This window comes from Podarcis filfolensis, assembly GCF_964270895.1.
Source record: "Podarcis filfolensis genome assembly, chromosome: 13".
Taxonomy (NCBI): Eukaryota; Metazoa; Chordata; class Lepidosauria; order Squamata; family Lacertidae; genus Podarcis; species Podarcis filfolensis.
In genome coordinates, this window is record NC_139615.1 from 26,388,757 (window position 1) to 26,406,629 (window position 17,873).

At 42.2% G+C, this 17,873-nt stretch overlaps 1 protein-coding gene across 17 annotated transcripts in view; it reads right to left on the bottom strand.

Moving 5' to 3' along the window:
* Positions 1 to 308: 308 nt before the first annotated feature.
* UBTF (upstream binding transcription factor) overlaps positions 309 to 17,873 on the bottom strand; it is a 45,305-nt gene continuing 27,740 nt past the window's right edge. For 9 of the 17 annotated variants that reach the window (XM_083582291.1, XM_083582279.1, XM_083582289.1 and 6 more), the window contains 10 exons: positions 17,285 to 17,398; positions 16,255 to 16,410; positions 13,700 to 13,855; positions 12,968 to 13,078; positions 12,126 to 12,214; positions 11,105 to 11,294; positions 10,426 to 10,473; positions 9,211 to 9,279; positions 7,840 to 7,989; positions 309 to 7,036 (listed from right to left, as the gene is read on the bottom strand). In XM_083582291.1, the coding sequence (XP_083438417.1) occupies positions 6,923 to 7,036; positions 7,840 to 7,989; positions 9,211 to 9,279; positions 10,426 to 10,473; positions 11,105 to 11,294; positions 12,126 to 12,214; positions 12,968 to 13,078; positions 13,700 to 13,855; positions 16,255 to 16,410; positions 17,285 to 17,398 (1,197 nt within the window). In that variant the 3' untranslated portion in view covers positions 309 to 6,922. The remainder of the gene's footprint in view (positions 7,037 to 7,839; positions 7,990 to 9,210; positions 9,280 to 10,425; positions 10,474 to 11,104; positions 11,295 to 12,125; positions 12,215 to 12,967; positions 13,079 to 13,699; positions 13,856 to 16,254; positions 16,411 to 17,284; positions 17,399 to 17,873) is intronic. The other 8 variants (XM_083582284.1, XM_083582280.1, XM_083582281.1 and 5 more) reach the window with 1 other exon arrangement.

Genomic DNA, 17,873 nt, shown 5'->3' on the forward strand with positions numbered 1-17,873 from the left:
GTTTATTGCCTTCGAGTGCCTTAGAAGCATTGATACAAATGTTGCCTTGCTGCCTGGATTAGTCTGAAGTTCTAATTTCAGGTACAGTATTTCAGAGATGCAACAGATTGCATTTGAGGAAGGCAATATCCAGGTCCACAGCTCTACTGGACCACAAAAAAGTGCAAAATAGAAATAGCAATTAGTATATCCACCAGGAATGAAAGATATGGTCAACTTGAACAGAGCAACCCATATAAACAGCCTCAAATCCTCTTTTCCCTGCAAGTTCTTTTTAATGTTCCAAGTAATGACATGAGAACAAAGGCTTTGTTTTTGCTCTTTATTATACAAAAGGAAAAAAAAGGAGGGGAGGGAGATCCACAGTTTTAAGTCTATTTAGACTTGAGGCTGAAGTTCTTGCCATGTTGGTGCAAATAGCAAAAACTTCTAAGGAAACCAAAAGCATCCTGAGCTTGCCAAGTCCCATTTAGTAATAGAAACCGAAATCCAGTACATTTTAATATTTTTTGGCATTTTAAAGTTTTTTTAAATCTACAAAAACACTTTAAATATTAGAAAAAAAATGATTCCTTTTTCACAAGAACTTCTATCTGGAATATCACATTTTGTCAACAGTGCAAAAATGCACTCAGTCCCACCTTCTTACAGTACAATCTGTCTCCCTCCCTAACCCCTGGTAACATTTTTTTTCTTTTTTAAAAAGACATCAGTACTGTAAGAAATTTACTTTAAAGAACAAGGTTTTTTTAAGGTTTTTTTTTTTTACTTAAAAAACACATCTACTAAAATACAACAGAGCTGGTACATTCAGCAAAATCAAACCAGGTGTTTCACTTTAGAAGGATGAGAGAGAGGATAGAGAGAAAAGGGGGAAGGAAGATTGACTGACGGAATCAGAAATAGAGTTCAGGAGCATCAGAGGGGTTGATGTGTGACAAATGTGCATGACTGAGCACATCCTATCAGAATTCAGACATGGCAATGAAAAGCAAAGTTAATGTGGAGAAATCTAGCTTGATGTGGCAATGGCTGAAGTGTTTTTTTCCGGTTTCTAGTGGGTAGGATCTGTTAAGAGACTTCCTGAACCTGATGCCCTCAAGTCAGTCCCAGTTTGCCAGGCCTTTGGAGAAGGCACCAAGGTAGGGAAGGCTCCATTAGAACAACAGAAAGTGTTGCATACACTGCCTGGTTATTGTATGCTATCCTTCTCCCCCTGCCACTGATATTTTGCGTAATTTACTTCTACGTGTGGCCACATTTGCTGCATCAGAACAAATGCCTCCATTCCACAAATGATAACCAACTTCCTTGAGGTGAGAAAAGTACATCTAAATGGATGCATCCTAGATTTTCATTGGGTCATCTCATTTCTGGCAAATTTCTGACAAACATCTTATGAGGTGACAAGGTTTTCCCTACCCCAGCAGAGACAAAATTGGGAAAGGCTTGAAAATTATATAAAAAGGGAGTCCAAAAATGTTAAGGTTTTGGTTCTCGCCTACCTCCACAAAAGATGTGCGCATGTGTGAATCAGAGTACACATTATACCAGCCACAAGTTCACTAAGAAATAACTCAACAGAAGAGGTGTTAACTGATTAAAATACACTTACCAAAGGCTCACTTAAAAGGGATGGAGTTTCAGCTTCCACTGCCTTCAAGGAAGGTGAGGCAATTACATGTAAAAACTCCACATGATTTGGGGATCCGTAGCCATGATGCCCCCTTAGCATGGTTCTGTATGGGCCCTCCCTGTGCAAAAGCATTTATTGGTAGCTTCCATGCAGTTCACGTAATGAGAAAAACTTAGCACCAAACGGGCAGAGGGCAAGGAGGAGGCAACAAGGTGTTACCTGAAACATACACAACTTGCCACACTTCTTCACAAGTCTAACCCGCCCCCCCATGTCAGGATTCTCTTGCAGAATGAGGTACAATGACAACCGAAAACAACTTCTAGCTTTGAGGAACACCTATTGGTTCTAAAGGAAGACTACACCCAACCTCACAATCTGGAGACAGTACTTACCCCCGTGCCGGGCTCCCTGTAGTTTGGTGCCTTGCTTGAAAGGCTCTTAACCCATGTGATAGCCTCTTCATTTGCATGGCAGTGAGGCTTCCCTCTTGATCAAAGATTACTGGCGTGGGAATTGTGCATATCAAGGGACCAGCACATGGGTGAAGAGCCATGTAAATGAGATGTTGGGTCAAGTACACCACTACATAGTAAGCATTTTAAAATGTAATACTTATCTTTTATACACCAGTTCAAGGTCAGTGACAGGTTGCAGGCAAGGATTTATAGAATAACCCGAAGAACTTCAGGAATGAGAATGTGTTGGTGATCATACAGACTTAAAAAGCAAACGCTGAACGGATTATTTACAATTTTGCATGTTGCCACTCTTTTCTTGTACTTCTTGTAAATGGTTATTTATCATCGTCATACAGCTCCGCTGTTGTTTAGCTTTAGGAAGACATTCAAATCTGAGTTACTGCCTCGCAGGGCTTAAGAGAGCAGCAGGGCCGCCATCACATTAGCAGTCCTACCAGGCACATGGGCTGGGGTCGAAGCCGGTGGCAGGCAAAATGCTATGCCAAGCTGGACCAGCATCAGACCCAGTGCTATCCACTGATGGCAGTGTGGCCGACTTGGCCCCTCCCTTGGAATGTCCCTTTTCAGTGGCAGCACTTCCACCTACCAATCCAAACCCCTGCCCCACCCAAAAGGGGTGGATGACACCCTACATCATTTAGTGATTCTTCCTGAGTGGCATTTCTATCAACTTCAAAGGTTTTAGTTTTGATTACATGTACTTAATAATATCTTTTCAAGTCTGCAAGATCTTTGGAGGTTTTTCAAGTGTACTGAATCCACAAAAAACTAATAACCGTTTGAATACTATTCAAGGGCACAAAAATACCCATTTTCATGTGTATTGTGCATTAATTGATTTCCTATGTTCTCAGGTAAGTTTCTTTTTCCCTGAAGAGCTTTTGCTCTAAATGATCTGGTGTTATTCAGTAAATCCCTGCTTGGATGTGTTACTGGTATTTTATACCAAGCCAGAAAAGCCAAAGGGCTATTGAGATTGACCGCTTGTCCAAAGACAACATACTTCTGTTGCTTTGCCTCCAAGAGTTCAACCCAAAGCAACCCAGACCAATATGTACCTAAAACATAAACAAACAAACAAAACAGACAGAGGAAAATCTTGACTTGTCCGAACTATTCCCACAACAACTGCATGCACACAAAAACACACTCCCATACGTGATGGTGCACTTCTCTTCATAAACAAGACTGATGTGCTTTGCAATATGTCAATGCTCATGGAAGTAAGTTGTTCATCCCAATGAAAGTACAGTGGAAAACTGATTCTCACTTGCACTTCTCAAGGTATGTTATGGGAACGTTTGCATGTTATTCAGTCAAGTCATTCCCATAATGCAAAATACTCTTTCCTAAATTAATACGGCCACCAAGAGCCACTCAAGATTTCAATGGAGCCAGATTTACACAGGTTCCAGTGGTGCCTGTAATCAGGTGTATGTAAGTTTAATATCAATCCTGTGGCTAGTTTTGACAGTTTGCTACCCAAGATGACGTGGGTGTTTTTTTAAAAAAAACTAGAAATGCTAGCAAAGGGTAGGGAAAGTTCCAATGCTTGAAACCTGTAGGTCCTCCCAAGGCATTTTGCAATAGTGGGAGACTTTTGTATTTATTTGAGTTGCTGGTTCAAAATAAGATTATTTAGCAATTGGACTCTTCCCAGTGATGGAACGGATGTACAGCACACTTCCAAAGGGCAACTGTGGGGCCAAGATGCTCAAAGAGAAGGAATACATTTGGTACAGCAAGACATTGCATGAGACAGTGAACTGAGAAAAGCAGACTAAATGAGAAATACTGCCGTTAAGATTTTTTTATCCTGTAAATCGGATTTGACTAACCTGTGGCTTTCCCAATGTAGTTGGATTCCAACTCCCATCAACCCCAGCCAGCATGGCCAACGATCAGGGATGATGAGAGCTGTGGTCCAGCATCTGGAAGGGTCTTCAGTGCCCTTTGTAACTGCCTCTCTCGACTGCATTCTCAAATGGTCCAGCTACCCTCCAGGGGAGTATCTGCAGTGCTAGAAGCCAAGTCTTTCTTTAGAAGACCATGTTTCCTTCATGAGGTTTCCAGACTTACCCAAAAGAGATCGGCAAAGCACAAGCCATGTATTCAATTTCCACAAGGGGGGAGGGATAAAGAGAGTGTGTGTGTACTTTTTCTGGTGGGTATGCTTAAAAATAAAAATCCAAAGTATATTTCAAGGGGAAACAATGAATTCTGTAAACTACAATGCATTTGAAATTTGCTTTGCAAAATTCTCATTTTGCTTGTCAACAGAAGACACGGTGCTATGAAGGGCACTGAAGAACCAAGATATAGTACAGAACCAGCTTGCAGGCCAAATTGGGGCTACAAGCCACTAGTCGCAGGATCTGACCTTAAAAATGAGAAATTCCTTGTCATATTATTAGAGCAGGTAATCGTCCAAAGAATGTAAAAATAAAGGCTAGTCAGGGATGCATGCTCTCATAAACTAAATTATGTTTTGCATGTAAAATATTAAAGAAACGGAAGGACAGGAAACACAGATGGGAAGAAGCAAAAGGAGCCTTGCCTAAATACCACCTGTCCAATTAGATAGCAAGATGCAACATACCAGCTTGTTTTTCTGAGAAAATTACCAATGCCAATTTAATTTGTACTGATCTAGTTTGGACATTATGTTAAACTGTGTATCAACATTCTGCGAACAAGTCTCAGGCTCATGCATCCGCCCCCTTCCTCTTTCTTCCACTGTGAGATTAGAAACTCTCTTCTCTGTTTGCAATAAACCATGGTTTAATATTATGGCAAATCTTAACTATGGTTTAGGGAAACAAGCCAGGATCACAGACCATGATTTCCAATTGTGGCTTGTTTCCGTAAAGCAAAGTTAAACCAGTTTGTCCACATTTGGACACAAGAAGTAACCATGGTTAATTAAATAAGGAAACAAATGTTTCTGATCTCTTCACAGCAAGGGGAAAGCTTACACGTCCAAGGCTTGCTCAAGTAGAGCTAACACACATCTTAGTTTTACATCCAAACAAGGTAATACTTTCTTGCTCTTTTTTCAGGCTGGAACTAACATTACAGGAGACACATTCCCTTGGAAGCAGCAGCCATGTAGTTCTGGCCCTTCCTTTTGCCCAGTAATGTCTAGTCATACAAAGTGTTTCTTGAAATCACCAAGCTGCAAATTTCCCTGCCCCTTTAGTTACTCCTGGGAGAATGGGTAGGGGAATTTGTGGCATGGTGATGTTTTGTATGATCGGGCATCTTACAAGGGAAAAGGAGGTGTGGTTGCTGCTTTTTCTTTTTTTTACAACCACCACTACCTGACCCCCAAATAGCATGTCTACTAGCTCTGATGCCATTTACAGGGCAAACACAAAGTTGGTACTGGAGTTTCCTTTCCTTTTCTATTCCCCACAGAAGAGGCTAAGAAATATGCTTCTTGGTGGCTGGAATAATTCTCTTCTTGGCATCATTCCTCTGCCCGAAGTTGAATGAACACATGCAGCCTGAATAAAACCAAGGCATGCTAGGGGGCCAGGGGAATCTATGTGCCTCTTATATACAAACCCCATCCACTCCCAAGATCCCAGCCTCTGCATAAGGGTAAGAGACATATGACGTACTCAATCTCAAAGATGGGATAATTTAGTTGTAAAAAAGATGGTTGTCTCACTTTGTTTATAAAACATTTTTTTTGTTTTTTTGAAAAAAAAGAAGCTTAATGACACAGAGGATCCCACCCACAACCAACCTCCCGCTTCCAAAGACAGTCAAACAAAATGCCCCATTTTGGTACAATTATTGGTCACTTCATTGTAAAAAAAAATATATATATTAACAACAACAACAACCCAAAGGGGTCTGGCCACTACTGTCTTTGTTTAAATGCTGGTCAGAAAAACGACAGAAAAAGTCCACCTCCTGCAAAATAAAGTCAGAAACCTTGGAGCTCCCAAAATTCTCTTCTCCTGTGACAGCATACCAGTCAGATATTCTCTCTGCAAAAGAAATCCTTTTCTTCAGTTCCTTTTCTATTCCCTGACCCTTGCCATGCACTCACGTGAAATATACCCTCCCATCCCGTTTCCTTCAGCAGGAAACGTTTGCTGGATATCCAGTTCATCACAGGAAATAACTAAGTGCAGCTGTGGCCATTTTGTTCTCTTTCGTCAAGGTGTAAAATTTCAAGACTGTACAAGATTGTCCACTTTGAGGAGAGGTGGGTCACACTGGCAAAGTCCAGAACCTTCCATGGCTCGTGCTCTCTGGAACCCATCTCTCCCTGGCTGTTTGCTAAGGGGGTGGGGAAATCTCTCATTGCCATGTTGGTTTTTTGTTTTTTTAAAAAAAGAATTTGTACAAAGTCCAAAGCTGGTGGATAGAATTGGGGGTGGGCGAGGGGGGGGTAGATATGTGAGGGGGGAGGAAATAAAAAGGGGCCTGTATTTTGCCAGGACCCTGCCCACCTCAACAAAAAGGGGGGGAACCCCCAGAGAGATTCAGGAGGGGGGGAGGAATAAGAGAGGAGTATAGAATAAAAATTCTCTCCCCACACCACCGCCACAAAAAAAAACCCCTCCGCTGGTTGTCAGCTATTTTCTACCCCCCTGCTCCCCTCACACACAACCACACACAGTTAAATACAATGTGAGGTATGCGAGGAGAGGAAGATAATTAAACCACAGTGATTTCCTTCCTCCCTTTCCTCCCCATCCTAGCTCTCCAGCTGTAGATGTTACTTTTATCCGGAAAAACAAAACCGAATAGAGTACAGCAAGAAAGGCGGCTGGAGAAAGGGGATGGTTCAATTGGAGTCCGAATCAGAAGAATCTCCTGAGGAGGACGAGGAACTGCTGCTGCCCTCAGATTCATTGTCATCATCGTCATCGTCGTCCTCTTCATCATCCTCTTCTTCATTCTGGTGAGGGAAGAGGCAAGATATGAAGTTATGTCTAGTGTGGGTACCCAAGGTGATGCTGAGGGACTGCAGAATGTGGCAGGGGTGCAGAATTCAGTTTACGGGGAAATGCAAAATTTATTTATTTATAGAATAAAAGTGCCTTGTTCTTATGGTTTCAAAGATATATGCTTGAAGACCTGTCGCTCCCACCTACTGAAATGCAGAAGCCAAGGAGGGAAATGAGCATGTTTTCCAGTGGCTAGGTCTTTCAGTGCCTTACACACCTGCCCCCATCCTCCACAACTAGTAGAAACCAGAATGATGCAGGACAGTAGAAGCGGTCAAATAAAATTATGCGAAATGAGAGATCTGTTCAGCTTGTGTCATTTATACAGGTTACAGAATCCAGCGTTTTCTTGGTACAGAACTTAGATCGCTTTGACAGAAAATGTATATATGTATTTACAGCGCCTCCTTGACTAGCGCTTTTGTTCCTTCATATGCAAGGTGCTGGGCTTGCATTCATCTGTACCTCTCACCATCTGTCCTGGGAGCCTTGCTATCTACCTCTGTTTTGGGTGGGACCAAGGGGGGATGGATGCTAGGGTTGCACTTTAAAAGAGGAAAAGCCTTCTAGTTATATTCAGGGGCACTGCACTTTTGAACTTGTGAAAAGCCCAGCTGTTGGGGATAGCCCCCACTGCTTAATAAGCACAGTTAAGCAGTCACTGAAACACGCAGCCCCGACAATCAGTTTTGCAGAACAGGTGTGAGCAAGAGGTAGTGTATATAGAGAAGTGTACAGACACCCGCACACTCACCTCATCCCCGTCTTCGCTCTCCTCTTCACTACTTGAATCAGAGGAATCCCCTCCCTCCTCAGAGGAGTCAGCATTGTCGTCGTCCTCCTCCTCTTCCTCTTCATCGTCATCATCGTCGTCGTCATCATCATCATCCTCATCCTCAGATTCCTGCAAACCACACAGGATTTAACAGAGACATGGGAGAGGTAGACTGAAAACACCAGCAACACACCTAGAGCTCAACAGATGGCATTCACCTTTATACACCCAAGAGTCCACAGTAAGAACCCCAAGTGGCCAAACATATCCCTATTTCTCAAAATGTGCCTTCTTGCATGTGGATGAAATGTGAAGATGCTCACCAGGGTGGCACAGGCATGGTTCAGGGCCTTAAATGAAACTGAATGCACTAAAGCTGTGCCAGAAATTACAAAAGAGGGTAAAATATATGCCCCTTCTGCCCCAATATTCTGTTAAAAGAAAGCCAGCTCAACAACCCAAAGTTCTCACTATAGAAAATTAACTGCTGCACCACTGGTTTATTTTTAATGAAATGCTCAAGAGCTCCAGGATTTTTACATTTGCAACTTCAAGCATGCCCACTTAAGGAAAGTGGAGAAGACCAAAATGAAAGAAAGAAAAGAAAAGGGGTCTGAAGAGCAAACAGCTCTGCAGCTATCAGCACCTGAAGTGCACCAGAAAACCTCTCCCCACCCAAACATCATCTTCATGAGACTAATAATTTTAAAAATCCGTCCCACAAGTTGTCATGCGAATCAACTGATGCTCATGGAAGCAAAGTTACTTGCGCCCCTTAGCTACAGAGGGGAGAAAAAACTACATTCCCTATAATGGGGTTGTTGAGCTTTACTTGGCAAAGCTGTTGAGCTAAAAATGATGTTTTTGAGCTATTTTTAAAGTTAATCGGCAAAAAAAGACACTGCCAACATGGGTTGCCATACGTCCGGATTTCCCTGGAAATTTTAGCGATTTACAGCCAGACACTGCTTCTGACTGCAGTATTCTGGCTACGTCTGGGAAATTCTGGACGTATGGCAACCCTACCATATAACTAACTATAGGGAGACTGCATCTCTCCTTCCCAGTGGAAGATCAGTGGCCCCCAGCCATCAGATCCATCACCTGTATAGAATTTGGCTCCCTCCCCTGTTAGAAATAAGAAGCAAGCAAGCAAGGACTTTTACAATAATTTGCAATGCATTACCAGACCAGTTCAGAAAGAAAGCAGAGTTCCTGGGGTCAGTTATAACACTTTCAAAATGGCTTCATTAAATCAGCCAAAGGCAAACCTTGAAACAAGCTTCCCTGGAGTATTCCATTGCGGGAAACAGCAGCATGATGAAGAGGAAGAAGTGTTAAAGCACTTACTGACTTGGACTGCACCGAGGGCTTCATCTTAGGATTTGGGCCTCGCATCTTCCCCATGTTCTTGCGTTTCTGTTGAGATACAAGTGGGAGGGGGCAGTGTTAGAAAGAGGGGGGGAGGAGTCAACATTTATTTATTTCATAAAATTTATAAAATTTATTTTCATAAAATTTATATACTGCTTGACTGTAAAAAAGAAAGAACCCTCAAAGCAGTTTGCAAAAAGAATAAAACAATAAAATTATTGCTAAAAGTAATTAACAACAATTTAGAACTCTCAAAAAATTAAAATCAGCAACTAAAAACAGATTAAAACATACACCAATGTTCTTGGTATCTGGTAGGCTTGCCTAAACAAAAATGTTTTTAGCAGGTGCCAAATACAGTACAGTACAGTGAAAGTGCCTGCATGATGTCAATAAGCAGGGAGTTCCAAAGTGTCGGTGCTGCCACACTAAAAGATTTCTATAAATGTAAAATGGGTTTATTATTATGTGGCACCCAAGACAGCACCAGTGGCAAGGAAAACACTTGCATTCTTTTCAGCAAGCTAGTATCTAGCCTGCCCCTTCCCCAATCCTCCATTTCTAGCAAAAATCAAATGTGCCCCTAACAAACTATCTAGTTCTTGTGGCACTAGATTCTGAAGACTTGATGCCAAAAATGTTAAAACAAGCAGCAGGAGGAAAATACAAAGGCAACTTAAGCTTTTTCTACTCAAGAGTTCTTATAACATCCTGGAAATCTATCCTATTATTAAATCAAAATGTACCAATTCAATAACCATAAATACCCTGTTTAATTCAGAGCAGCTTTCAAACAGTAACTGGTACACTTTTATCTGATGCACGTCCTGCTGGAATAGATATCGTTTTTCAGTCAGAGGGCCACATTTCCTTCTGGGAATGCCATCGGTAGGAGCCAGAGGCAAGTGGACAGAACAATGAACGTAATGTTTACATTTGTACAGTAGGCTGGTTTCTACACTCGCATACCTATCTCCACCTTCCATACAGACAAAAATGAAGCTTTTTCCTTGGGGGGGGGGGAACAAAGGTTCCTTGTTTCTGACCTAACCAGAGTTACAGAACATGGAACCCTAGACTTCAGGCATGAAGAGATTCCCTTCCTTTCACTTCCAAGCTATACTGTATTTCAGAAGTCAAGTTGAAAAAATACCCCTGCCAGTCCCCTCCAAACACTTGCAAGACACCTACGTTGGAGGTATGTTCCTTGTACACAGCTCTCTCCTGTGGCGACAAACTCTGCAGAGAAGACAGAAAGGGGAGGAGTGAGAAGCCAAGATTAAGCATGTTATGGAGGTAATTCAAAACATGGGGAGTGGGAGAAGATGGATTGATTATAGTCCCTACATAAAGCAACCAGATTATAATTACCACAGATGAATCATTCCTTGCCAGCACTTTAATATGACACTTCTTGCAAGCCCCTGGCTGTACTTCAATGAGTTCTGCCCTATGAACAATTATTCCCATTTTACAGGCAGGGAATGGAGGGCTGATAATGCTAAAAGCCTAAGCAGATGCTGTCAGGGTAGAGGAAGTTTGATTTGGGTTGCAGAGAAAAAACAGAACAAAACCTCAGACAAGGTATACGAACATGCGAGAGCACTGTGTGGCAGGATGATCCATGAGGCCAGAGGACAGATGAGAGGTGGGGAAAGCTCGCACAGTGTCTAGGACGCTTATGTTGCTGATAGGAACTGGGGATGAGCAGAATTTCATACAGATTGAAAGTCTTTGGTTGCAGAACAAGAGTCAAATGTCAATATGGCTTGACTTGGAAGGCTTTCACACGGATGCTTCACTGCTAACACTCTGATCTTCTCAAGGAGCTGCTACCTGTTCTTGTGCCTTCCCCCAACTGACAGCTCACCTTGAGCCACATATCCAGGTGTACTTTGTACTGTTTCTGCTGCTCTTCAGCCAACTTCTTGTACTGTTCCTTTTGGCTCTGAGAGATGCGCTGCCAGCGGCTTCCAATCTCCACCATCCGCTCCTTCAGAGGAAGATGGTTAAGTTCACCATTTGAAAGCAGCTCCTGAGAAAACTTCTGATACCCGTTCCTGGTGAGGACACAAAAGAGAGAAGTTACAGGTGAATGGGCAGGAGGAAGAAAGACAGCAGGACTGATGGCAGGATCTATTTAATATACTGGAAAACTCAGTGGTATGGGTTCACATGCATTGCTAAACCATGGTTTCAGAGGCAGAAAGGAGCAGCCGGAACCTCCCCACTGCCCTGAAGGGTTTCCAAACAAACTTTGATTTGTTTGGAAACTCACCAGTTTGTTTTACATTCTTATCACCATTTCATAAGAAATGGTAAGTCAGATTTTGTGGAAAGTGGAATGCAGCTCTGCAAAATCCTCCTCCCAGTCACATGGAAGGAGGGAAAAGGTATATTTAGACAAAGGCTCCTTCTTGCTCATGAACATAACCATAGTTGAGTATGCAAACACAGGCACTCTCTTCTGGATGCCACCCTGCGCTCCACAGGGAACAGATCTTTTCCGTGGTAGCCACAGAACTCAAATGGCATCAACTGTTTTTTTCTCTTGGCTCTTGGCTCCATTCAGAAACTTCACTTATCTTTTGGAGAATTAAGCCTTTTTAGAAGTTATTCTGTTGCTGCTGTTTGGTTTTGGTGCATCAGTTTTAAATAGGATCTTGGGCTTCCAGAAATGTTAATTGTGCTTCAGTTACGTATGGCGAACTTTTTATTTTATTTTATTTACAGTATTTATAGATTGCCTTTGAAGCTGACTTAACTTCAGGAAGGCCACTGATTCCTCACCACTGTGCGTTTGTAAGCCATAACCACAACTCAGAACACAAAACATATAAGCACACACATACAACCCTGCTTTTTTTTTTTAATCCAATGGCAATACTCACATGGGGGGTTTCTTCGGCTCACCCTGGAATTTCATCTTCTTGGAGGAATTTGTTGTGCATGGTGGCGCCCTCATCTCACTCAGTTCTCGCTGCAGAACAAAATAAAGAAGAAACAGAATTACAAAGCTGAGAAGCCTGGTCCAGCTCAATGAAAAATGTCAGAAAAATTTAAAAGGCTGCCCCGCCCTCCTATTTCATGCAGATGCCTAAGCCTTCAATTAGGCAAACATTGGACATTTGCTAGCTTTCCTCAACAACCCAGAAAACTACACACAGGGTAGGCAAACCAAGAAGAAATTGAGTGCCCTGCTCCTTCTCTGAGCCCAGTATAGAACCAAGCAGGCTGCTACAAGAAGAATGGAGTTGTCTGTCTCTCTTCTGCTAGCTCCTGGCAGGCTAGTAACTTTCTTGTCTCATTTACAAGGCTGCAGAAATCTGGAGCAGAAACCAATGGATCCCACTCCTGAGCTGTAAAACAGAGGAGCTGTGCATACAAGTTGCTAGAGAAAATTAATTAAAATTTAGAACTCTGGCAATCCAGATTCTGAGCCAAGAAAAGACAAGAGAATGTATGTAATCTGTGTAATTATGCATAATCTTATTCTACCATTTCACTTGCAGGAAGCGCAAGCCACTTACATTTAAGCATATCTCCATACAGCCAGAAACTGGCTGGTTTTTTGGAAGCTGATATTCTGTGCCCAGTAAGTACCACACACAGGACTGTTTTTCTGCATTCCTGTGGAAACTGTGCACACGCACACACTCGATGCAATGCAATCGCACTGAAGTGAAAAATACTAGGTGGGGTGGGGTTTTTTTTTTAAAAAAGACTGACCAACCTCATATCGTTTCTGATCTTCTGCTGCCTTCTTGATCCACATCAGCTTCTCCTTCTTCTCCATGTTGTTCCAAGTGGCTTCCATGGCTTTTAGTGCTTTCCCTCGGTCATTCTGAAGCAGAAGGAAAGCTGCTACTATATACTGTCATGGACTCCATAAAAGTGCAGAGCTCAGACAACTCCCCAGTTTGAGCCCACTACTTCTATCCTAACTTCATGCCAACTACCACCTGAAAAAGGCAGGTTGCTTACCCGGTAACCCGCGTTCTATGCTGGTCATCTCATGAGTTCTGCAGCATGCAAATCAGGGACCAGAACTCATGCCCTTTCCCCACAAGGGAAGACTTGCACGCCTTTGGCTCATGCTATCATCCCTCAAATTACAGTTGATCAATTCAATGGCAATAATAACACCAGCCCTATTTACAGCCACAGTTCCCATTAGCACAGCTCATCTGATTTGACATTCTTCCTCCTGACACCCACCAGATGGGAGCTGCCCCTTGTTCATCTCCTTCTTGAGTCTCTGAAGTAAATTCCAAGCTGGACACCACCTCCTCAGATGGCACTCCTCTCCAAGACATGTTGTCAGCGCCCCTCTCTGCAGACTCCTGCCTCTATTTTGGAGCAAGTCAAAGCTATACGACTCTCTGCTTTGTCACTCACATGTCTTGCTACTGACACACTGCAGGTCATTCCATTATGAAACTAGGCCTCTGCTGTCCCACTTTACCTTAAAGCGAGCAAGATAATCTCCAATGACACTCTGCTGCCAGATCTCCTCAGCTGTTTTTGGTGACTCAGGAAGTTTGCCGCGATCCTCCTTGTCGGAACCATGCTTCTTTTCTGTCTGAGCTTTCATGGCAGCCTCGCGAGCTTTGTACTTGGCCTAGAAAACAACACACATGGTCAAAATCTTTGCAAAACCCATTACTGATTGGTAAGAAACACAGAAAACCAGGCTGGCTGGGGAAAAAAAGTTAAGCACTGAAACTGTGTTTTGGAGAGTGTGTGGCTTAATGATGCAGTGGTTCTCCCCCACGTCTGTGACACAGATTTTGAGGAAGAAAGCTGTTAAACCGGAGGAACAGCAGGTTTTAAACCAAAGCATAATAATCAGTTATGGGCCAATCTATTAGCTTCTGGACACAAATTAAGGTGGTTAAAAAACTCTGAACAGCCTTGTGACCTGCACTTGCAGGAGGACAGCAGGAGCTCAATTTATGTGAGTCCCACTATAAGCCTGACCCAGCACTTTCGAAAAACATATAGAACAAAACATTGTATGTGTGTCCTTTTGAAAGACACCTGTATTTTATTTTTTTGTTCTGCATGAGTTGCAGGTTTTCATTTAAGGAAGTTTCTCTGTTAGTACATTAAAAACATGGCTAGCAAGCTATCTAACTGCTTTTATGAACAGCAACCAAATTTCTGCTATTTAATTATTTGCAAGATAAAAACAAACATTGCACTTTTGTTGTACCATAAGGTCATTTATCATTTTTTCTTTCCCCCATTAAAATCAGTTAATTATTCACAGCTTTCACCCAAAAAACATATTTCTGCCTTTAAAATTATCTCTTTTTTATAATGTGGGAGATGCAGTAAAATCAGCACAGAAACTAATATTTTTAAAGTGCTAAATTCAAGGAGTCTTGTGGATGTATACCTCTTTCTGTGCACAGATGTAATCTTAAAGACAGACATTATTAGAGCTGAAGATTTGAAGCTACACTCCCTAGAGCAGGTTTGACTAAGCTGTGGCACTCCAGATGTTGCTGGAACGGAACTTCCATTGGCCCCAGCGTGCATGGTCAATGGAAGGTCTAGTCCAGAAATAGCTGGAAGGCCAAAGGTTAATGACTCTGGCTTTAGAGCTTCAGATCTCTCACTCCTGAATGTGCCTTTCCAGTACTAGAAAACAGCTGCAGTGAGGTTTGAACATGTCAAGTATGGGCCTGGTACAGATGCAGAATAATGAAAAACAAAGCAACACAGATAACCTTTATGTATCTTTATGCAGATTAACAATATGAAAATAAGGTATACCCGGTAGTTTCAATGACAAATTTTGGTGGACAGTGCCAACTAGGAACATAAGGTTGAAGCAATCACAACTGAGGTACCCAATAATACAAATGTTCACCCAGGTTTTATGCATGTTTCTAGGCCTCAAGGTTACACCAACTCTCAGCCTAACCTATCTCACAAGGTTGTTGTGAGAAAAATATGGAAAGGTGAAGAGCCATGTATGCCACCTTGAGGCTCTTGGAAGAAAGGTAGACTATAAATGCAATAAAGGAATAAAACAAAGCAAATAAACCCAAATACATGATGTAATGCTATTCATGAAGGAAGGAGAACCTCCACCCCTGCTTTTTATTGGATTTTTGATCGGCTGCAAATCTGTGGTGACATTCTTTGGCATGTGGGTGGATGCTGCTCCGGCGTCCCACATGTTATGCCCACCACAGGAAAGTACTGCTTGATATCTAGTCATCTGTCACCACCCAAAGTTAGCCTTTTAAGGCATATACACAGCAACAACAAACCCCATCTCCCAGTGGCAACTACTTTCCCTGTCCACCAATGACCCATATTAAGGTGTCCAGCTAACTCCCACAAGGATCCCAAGACCCTCTTTCTCAGGCATCTAAACCAAGCCTCAAGACCTCTCCCATTTGACTCCATGTGTATTCACAGCTGTACTGGGAGGCAAATAGTACAAAAGAACGCAAAATGGTTTTTTTTTATTGCATCCACTCTCACGCTAAGGGAACGCACTGACAGAGTCTGGCTCCTTCCCCCTTCCCAAGCTGGTGAAAAAAAAATGAGCAGAGGTAACGCAAGATGGAATGGTAGGAGCGCCCAGACTGTTAACAGAGCTGCTTGGTGGCTTCTAGAGGGAACCGAAGGCTCGGGAATGTTCAGAACCTTCTGTGGGGTTTCTAGCAGATTTTGTTTCCTCTTCTTTCTTTTTTTTTAAGGGTGAGGGAGTGGGTCAAGATCCTGGTTTCATCCAAGTCAGGGGTAGTCAATGTGGTGCCCTCCAGATGTTGTCAGACTACCACTCCCATCATCCCTAACCCTTGGACATGCTGGTTGGGGCTGATGGGAACTGGGAGTCCAGGAACATATGAAAGGCGTCATGATGGCTACCTCTGATCTAAGTCAACATGGGGGGAAAACCATCCAGCTGACTTTTTGAGATACCCAGGAGTACATGTTTCCCCACACCTTCCCCCAAAAAAGATGGTTAAGGAGAATGTGCATTATTGATTCAACAACCTTTTTTTTCTCTGAAAGATCATTCCACATCCGCGCCAGCAGCCGGGTCAGTTCGCTCTCCGACAGTTCGGGTCGCTCCTCCTGCAGCTGCTTGCGTTTCTCCTCCGAGAAGATAAACATAGCAGAAACGGGCCGTTTGGGTTTCTCAGAACCTCCCTGTTAAAGAGCACAAAGGGACTCGTGGTTGTGGAATTTTGAGTTTGTATCTTTTTTTCTTTTTAAAAAGCGTTATGGAAAAAAGCAAATAATAATAAAAAGAGCAAAAACTGGGGAAGGTGGCCTTATTTTATGGGCTGCAAAGTATTCCTAGTAGATCAGCCAGCTAACACTTTAGTTGATTAATCAATGGGGGGAGGCAATTTTTACCAGCAAGATCAATTTTTAATTGGTGGAACTGCAAGTTAAAAGCATGTTTATCTTTTGAGGCTGTTTTGGTTCAGGTGCATTATTGTAATGAACAAAGGGAATTGGAAAGAAATAAAAAACGCGAAGATGGGTGTTTATATACAACAATGAGAATGGTAACTTATTATTTTACTGTCAATTATCTAACACTTCCTTCAGTATCTGACAAATATTGGACTTTTGGTCATAAGCAAATTTATTTTAATCAGATCAATCAGTTACTTGAACATAAGGCAGATGATTAAATCAATGAAATATTCTTTAAACCTGCTGACAGTTCTACTTATTATATACATATAGGGAGATAGCCAACATTAATTGTACTCTGGAGTAGACCCATTAAAATCAATATACTTAAAAGTCATTTCAGTCAATTTGATTTCAGTGGGCCCATCCCAAGTATGACTAATGTTGGATACCACACACACATAAGGAAACCTTCAAGAGGGATTAGTTTTTGTTCTCATTTTTACTATCAAATTTCCAAAGGAATCCCAGCAGCCATTTTCCATGAAGTCTTGAGGCTGGTTTAAAAGTAGATTTGCTCCACTGCTCTAAATGTAAAAAATGTATCCATACCCACAACGCATCCTGCTTGTTGCCCTAGCCTGTATGCGTCACTCACCTTGCTGGCATCTGGTGAAGTCTTTTTAGAGGCAGGGCTGGTGGCACCTTTCTTGTTTACTCCCAGCATCTTCTCCTCTCCCAGAACCCTCTGCTGTTCTTCTTCAGGTAAGCTCTGAATTTTGGAGGAAATGGCAAAATAACTAAATAAGGAGTTATGACTATTTTTCATTCTCTCTCTGCCTTTCCCCATATATCTAGTAGATTAATGTATATATAGTTTGGAAGCATCTTCAGGTAGTGCAGAACATGGCTGCCCACTTTCACCCAAGCAGCTTAAGATTTCCAGGAAATTAAGTCAGCAGCCTAGCATGGGCATTGGCTGCTTCATTCTCCTACCCACAAAAAAAATGTACTAGGAAGCTGCCTCTGAAAACCAACTGGCAGCTTAGTTCTCACAGAATGCATTATTCATTCTAGTGCAGAGAGAGACTTACAGACTATTCTAAAACAACTGTGCTGGCTATCAATTTGAAAGTCTAAGTGACCTGGGATCACAAGCAATTGAAGTCAGTGGCTTAATTCAGACATCATAAAGAAGTACTGTTAAATTAAGTTAACAGTTTTGGGTTGATGCCTGGATTAACACA